The sequence below is a fragment of the Orycteropus afer genome, unplaced genomic scaffold (assembly GCF_000298275.1).
Source record: "Orycteropus afer afer isolate SDZICR_OR568_19922 unplaced genomic scaffold, OryAfe1.0 scaffold00001, whole genome shotgun sequence".
NCBI lineage: Eukaryota > Metazoa > Chordata > Mammalia > Tubulidentata > Orycteropodidae > Orycteropus > Orycteropus afer.
In genome coordinates this window covers 31017626-31024861 of record NW_006921588.1, presented here as the reverse complement: position 1 = coordinate 31024861, position 7236 = coordinate 31017626, and the positions used below count along the sequence as shown (strand labels likewise).

General features: G+C 34.8%; 1 protein-coding gene across 1 annotated transcript in view; it reads left to right on the top strand.

Annotated features, from left to right (window-relative positions):
- The window catches only part of UBR3 (ubiquitin protein ligase E3 component n-recognin 3), a 347537-nt gene that overhangs the window by 219023 nt on the left and 121278 nt on the right, over positions 1-7236 (top strand). Inside the window, exons 23-24 of the mRNA XM_007953244.2 lie at positions 1206-1379; positions 3518-3978. Coding sequence (XP_007951435.2) covers positions 1206-1379; positions 3518-3978 — 635 coding nt within the window. The remainder of the gene's footprint in view (positions 1-1205; positions 1380-3517; positions 3979-7236) is intronic.

Genomic DNA, 7236 nt, shown 5'->3' with positions numbered 1-7236 from the left:
AGAATCTCTCACTATTGCAACTCGAGGCTTAAATTTTTTCTTCAGTTCTTTCAGTTTGAGAAATGCTGAGCGTGTTCTTCCCTTTTGGGAAGTAGAAATACATAGGCAAGAAGGAGGACACAGGGAAATGGTAACCACAGGGAGGAAGTGGGAGAGCCAGGAAGGTAATCAGTGTCACAAAATAAAATGTGTATGAACTGTTGAATGTAAAATGTAAAATTTCACCCAAATCATAATAAAAAGTTAAAAAAAAATCTAAGAAAAATAGTTAATATATTTTTTATTTTATGTCTTCATGCTAAAAGCTTTGTTTACCAGTGAGCAATGGTTAAATTAGGACATCGGTCTAGATATTCTAATACATTTCAGTAGCAAATTCTTTCTGTAAAGATTGTAATTTAATGGATTAAATACTGTTATATGGAAGAATGTTTGAAATACTTAAGTATACAAGGTGTTTATGTATTTCAGGGCTTTAGATACAACATTTGTATAAAAGTGATTGTTACTACAAATTATTTTTACAAATGTAAGATTCTCCTCATACTTTCTCCAGAAAGACAAAGTGAAATGCTATAATAGCAAGCAAACAGTGAGTTAGTACTTTGTAGTCCTAGTTGAATCAATATATATTCTTTCATAGATATTAAATGGTTGTTAAAATTACCTTAAGACTGTTGTTGTTATTTGCTGTTGAGTCAGACCTGACTCATAGTGGCCACTTCTTGGGTTTCTGAGGTGGTATCACTATGGAAGTAGATTGCCCAACCTTCCTTCTGAGGAGTGGCTGGTGGGTTTGAACCACAGCCTTCTGGTTAGCAGTCAGGTGCCTTAGGCACTGCAGTACCAGACTAGATCATACTTTTGATTGATTATTCAGACTTTCACAATTAGTTTAAATTAGTGATATTTGACTATATTTTGAGTTATTACTAATACTCTGTAATGTTCAGTACTTCCCGATTGAAAAAAATTATTTTTCAGAAGACATATAGCTGACTTCAATTGAATTTATTCATATTAGTATCGAGAAATTTGTTCCTGTATTTAGTATTTGAATTGAGTTTTATTAGTATATTAGAATTTGTGAATGAGACTAAAAGGGATTCTGGAATGTGACAGGCAGTGGTTGATTAATGGTCCTGTTATGTCTCCATTGTAACCTGACCTGACAAGGTTTTATATTCATTATTTTCATTCTTTAGGCATCAGTGGATGGACCAGAACGTTGCCATGACAGTTGGTTTCCTGGAAGTAACTTAGTATCCAACATGCGACACTTTATAAACTATGTTAGAGTCAGAGTTCCAGAGACAGCTCCTGAAGTAAAGAGAGACTCCCCTGCAAGTACTAGTTCTGATAGCTTGGGTTCTTTACAAGTAAGTGTATAAAAGAGAAAAAGGAAAACAATAAAAGGACATGTTCTGTGCTATGTTGGGATATATTGTTTATATTATCCTGTGATACCTGGAAAAAAAAAGTTGTAGTTATCTTCAGTTGTCTTTTATATCCTCTGATATATCTAAGCAACTTCTGCCTCACCAGTCTTTTTCCTTTAATCTGCCAGAGTTCAAGACGGCCTAAAGTCCTTCAAAGAGAGGTAGATGTGTATGATGTTTGCGTTAACTAGCAACATGGCTTTGACTGGAAATGGGGAAAAACATTTTGAAGTATTTGTGTGTATGTATGTGTGTATTTAATTAATATGGTTAAGTTTCAAAAGAATGTTTCTTTAATACGTGTGTGTAAGTTTTTTTATAAAATGATTTTAGTGAAATTTTCAAGATTTCATATTATTGAGCTTAAAATAATATTGTAAATTTTTAATAGATTTTTCCTATTAGTCCATATTTGGGTCTGTTTATAATTTTTTTAATTTGGGTTTGTCATTGCAACTATATTACTAACATTTTAAAATGACTGTTTTCTCAATCAGAAGATATTTGATCATTATTTGATAGCAGCATGCCCATTTACAAATATTAATTTTTTTCTTCTATGGTGATTAATAACAGAAGTATTAAACTGTATATAGTGTATATTTGAATTCATTTTGAAAACCAGCTTTCTCATTGCATGTAGCTTAATTAATTGATTTCTAAAGCAGAAATGAAAAATCTTGAAATGACATGCCAGATAACTAAATTTAAGCACTTACAGTAGCAACAACCTAGATTTCTGTGAGCTGAGAGCATTGAAGAGACTTTTTTTAATAGTGAATCTATTCACAGGTTCGTTCTTTGCCTTTGATAGCATGTTTTGCTGTGAGTGCCATAACACGTTTTGATTACAATACTGAAACCTTTGTAAGGGGCAGTTTTTGCCTCTAATGCCACTAAAGAATACTTTGAAAAATAATTTGAATGTTAAAAATTATGATTTGGCTCATGAAAGCTCAGTTGATATTGGAATATTCTTTCTATGCCAGTTTAAAAAAAAGTAATAAACTCCATTAAACTGACTCATATCTAAATTAAAGTATGATTTCCAGAACCCTAGCTCTGGTAGCACAGTGCCTAAGGCACTTGACTGCTAACCAGAAGGCTGGCGATTCAAACCCACCAGCCACTCCTCAGAAGGAAGATGAGGCAATCTACTTCCGTAGTGGTACTGCCTTGGAAACCCAAGGATGGGTAGCTATGAGTCAGGTCTGACTCGACAGCACATAACAACAACAACAACAATGCAGTGCAATTGCTTTAACAAAAAAGCTATTTAGAAGATAAATTATTGAGGAAAAGAGTTTAAAATATGTTCAAATAACAATAATGATATTCAAATTTGAAACATAATTTGATTTTTTATCTTTATATTTTCAATTTTGTAACTTTAAGCATTTATCTTAGAAGTAATTGTCAAACTTTTGAGGTTCTTTAAAAAAGAAATGAATGACAGGTTCAGATTCATTAACTTAAAATAATTAATTCATAATATTTTTAACTGGAGAATATAACAGCCCTGCAGAAATTAGTGAATATTGAATAGAACAACTTTTCTTTCTTTAAACTAGTAAGGAACTTAGTTTAGATACTTTTCTTTAATGTGGCTATAGATATTCTCAAGCTTCCTCTGTTTTCCTTGGTAGATAGATCTAGGAGGTTGAGAAAAAGGTGGTGTTGATGATATTCTTCTTTCTCCTCATTGCTGTTTCCAGATTGAATGAGACAAAGTATATTTGGGAAAGAGAGGTGAAGGGACAGATTTATTTTAAAGAACAAATCTATTGATAAAAATAAAATTTATATCCAATAGTATAAAATGTATATTTAAAAATGATTTTTTTAAAATTACGATTTGCTTATACATTGTCTCATTCTTGCAGTATGCATTAAAATCAATAAAACCTCCTTGGGAATTGAAGACAGTGTGACTAAAAATATGACCTTAAAAATATTAAATAAATCTTTGCATGAAACTATGACCACTCCTTTTGGAAAATGTGGTACTAATACGTTCTTAAAATTGATGTCGAGTAATTTCTCTTGCTTTTTTCTTTCTTTCTCTTTTTTAATGGTAGAATTCTGGTACAGCTCAAGTTTTCAGCTTAGTAGCAGAGCGTAGAAAGAAATTTCAGGAGATCATCAATCGCAGTAGCAGTGAAGCAAATCAGGTGGTTCGTCCCAAAAGTTCAAGTAAATGGTCTACTCCTGGTTCAGCTCCACAGTTAACTACAGCCATTTTGGAAATAAAAGAAAGCATATTGTCTTTGCTAATTAAACTTCACCACAAACTTTCAGGAAAACAAAACTCCTACTATCCTTCTTGGCTAGATGACATAGAAATTTTAATCCAACCAGAAATTCCTAAATATAGTCACGGAGATGGTATAACTGCAGTAGAAAGAATTTTACTAAAAGCTGCATTGCAAAGCAGAATGAACAAGCGCATCATTGAAGAGATATGTAGAAAAGTGACCCCTCCTGTGCCGCCCAAAAAAATCACTACAGCAGAGAAGAAAACATTGGACAAAGAAGAAAGGTAATTTTTGTTTTTAATGGTTTAAACATATATGGTACAGTTGAGGATTTGGTATTTTCTTTCGCTATTTTCAAAAAGTATTGATTCAACTTTAAATGAGAATTAAAAATATTAAATATTTAAACTATTTCCTAAAGTAAAAACACAACTGTTAACAGTTCTTTTTGGTTCTTTCTAATCTTTATCAATATATGATTACTAATTATTAAAAAAGCAATGTTTTAAAAGATATCTAATGAATGTATGCTTCTAGTTTCTGAACCTTTAGATTGCTTCTAATTTATTCATAACTTATAGTATTTATAAAAAAATCTAATTTTTCTCCCACCTTTTGACTGACTTTCTTGGGACAGAGCTTTTTATAAGTGAGATTTGTGAGTTAAATGCTATGAGCCATGGTATGGTTCTTTGCACACAATACTTTGCCAAAAGAATTGTGGTATTGTGTGTTATCATCAGCTGTTCCCTAACAGCCTACTCTATCATAAATATGACTAAGTGATTGAAACTCAACATAATTGTGAAGTTCCTGAAAAAGGTTCAGTGTTTTTGGGGTGTTTTGGTTTTCTAGTGCTGTTCTAACAGAAAATACCACAAATGGAGTGACTTTAACAAACATGGATTTATTCTTTTATAGTTTAGGAGACTCCAAATCTGAGTTCAAAGTGCCAGCTCTAGGGCCTGAGTGACAGCACCTTGACCTTGGGTTTCAGTGCTGCCTCTTGCTCCTGGCCCACTGAAGCTGGAGGTTTCTTTTAACTCAGGCAGCTGCTGGCTGCTGAGGCTGACAAACCCAAGATCCACAAATAAAATGGCACAGTCCCAAGATTATCAAACAACACAGCAGGCCACTAGTTCAAGTCCAGAGATAGTCCCAAGATTGGCAGACAACATGGCAATCCATTCACTGATGACTCAGCCAACTGTAGGATCCAAGTGTGCTAAAAACCTGCAGAGACCTTTCTCAGTGCTGCTGCTTATATATGGAGAGCAGACCACATCCCTAATCAACTGCTCCAGTAGATTCCCCCATGGAGTTATTACCAGTCTCTTCATGGGGCATAACTCCATCCAGCTGCCCAGCTACTCAAAACCAGGCCTAGCCAAGTTGACATACAACTTAACTACCACATGGGGGGTGGGGGAGTATACCTTCTGATGAATGTTCATGAGGTCAGAAGATCCAGTAACATTAAGGGGGGGAGGGAATTTCTTCAAAGGCAGCTTGAGATAATCATTGTGCAGTTCCCAGAGGTTATAAATAATATTCACTGGTTTTATTTCTCTGATTTTTAAAATGAATTTGTCCACTAAAGAAACAATTATGTGGTGAGCATACACATTTCCCTGACTGGAGAGTCCAAAGAGGTTGTTTCAGTATTATATTAAGAACCTTGGATAATCCCTTCACTCTCTCACATACAGGTAAAAAATCATTGTCAACGCATTGTTATCTGAATTGGTGTTGTGAGCTGTATGGGTAATTAATTCATCACTTAATAGCTTTGATGTGCATTTTAGAGATACTTTTTAGAATAATTTCATCTTCTTACTTTTAAAAATAAATAGAAGCAGTCTTATAGGTTAATTGAAGAGTGGAAAGCTAGCCTGAGGTGGACTTCACTCTATTAATCCCATTCCCCATTTATTAGGCACCAGTCAGGTACCTCTCTAGACATTGTTGGGCTTGCTGATCTCAAAGAATTGATAGTAAAGTGGGAGACAGACTAGTAAACAGACAGTTGTTAGTGTAATAAATACCATATTAGATGCATAGGGTGCTGTTGGGAGCAGCAAGAGATAAAGCTAAGAAGGCAACCAGGTATTACTAATTTAAGTGGCACATTATAATGAATGGCTGTTGGAAGCAGTTTAAAGATTTTAAATAGGAGAATAATATACAGATGAAATTATCTCTAAATAATATATATACAGATGAAAGTATCTCTAAATGCACATCTCTAAAATGCACATTAAGTGATGAATTAATGTATCAGTTTAGAGTGGATAAAACTGTAAATTGGAGGACTAGGCTATTTTGGAATCTAGGGCAGGGTGAGAGTCTGAACTAAAGCAGTGATAGTAAAGTGAGGAAGAAATGGATATGAGATATTTAACAGGTTCAAATATTAAGACTTGCTGAACAATTTGATGTGGAGGATCAGGAGGGAGAAGTCATGGATGGTTTCCAGATTTCTGACTTGTATGATGTTCCCCTGTTTACCAAGATAAGGGAGTACAAGAGGGGACTCAGGCTTAGATGTGAAATAGATATGTTCACTTTTGGCTACAGGAGATTTTAAGGAGGACATCCAAGTGAAGATGTTTGTTCAAATATAGGGATTTAAGACTTGAGAATTGTGATTTAGAGATACAGATTGTTGCTTATAAGTAATAGATAAAGCCTTGTGTATGGAGAGTGTGTATGGTAGGAAAACAAGAAAAGAAAATGGAATTTTGGGAAAAGTGTTGAAGGTATTGAGCTAAGGAAGGAGTACCTACAAAGGTGGCTAAGATGGCTAGAGTAGAGTAGGAAGAAAACGGGGTCATTACAGAAAGTATAAGAGAATGAAGTTCAGAAAAGGGAATATTTCAAGGTTGTTAAACATTGCAAAAACTCGTAAGATTGGCAGCTCATTTGATTTGATAGAAAGTTTAATTCTTTGGTAACTCTGTCAGGAACAATTTTGTGACTGTTAGGTGCCATTAAGTTGGTTCCTACTCGATAGTGACCTTATATACAACAGAACGAACCAATGCCTGTTCTTGTGGCAGCCGCACAATTGTTGCTGTGCCTGAGCCCATTGTTGGAGCCACATGTTGAGGGTCTTCCCCTTTTTCACTGACCCTCTATTTTACTAAGCATGATATCTTTCTCCAGGAACCAGTCCCTTTTGTTAACATGACCAAAGTCCGAGAGACAGAGTCTGGCCAATCTCGCTTCTCAGGAGCATTCTGGCTGTATCTCTTCCAAGACATGTTTGTTCATTCTTCTGGAGAAAAACAAAACCAAACTTATTGCCAACAAGTCAGATTCAACTCACGGTGACCCCTTCTTGGGTTTCCGAGGTGCTATCACTATAGAAGTATTTTATTTTCTCAATATATTTTGGATTTTGGACTAAGTTTCATAATACAGGCAGAACAATTAATAAACACTTGTTGTTGTTGTTGTTATGTGCCGTCGAGTCAGCCCCGACTCATAGCGACCCCTCCTTGGGTTTCCGAGGCAGTATCACTACGGAAGTAGGATTGCCC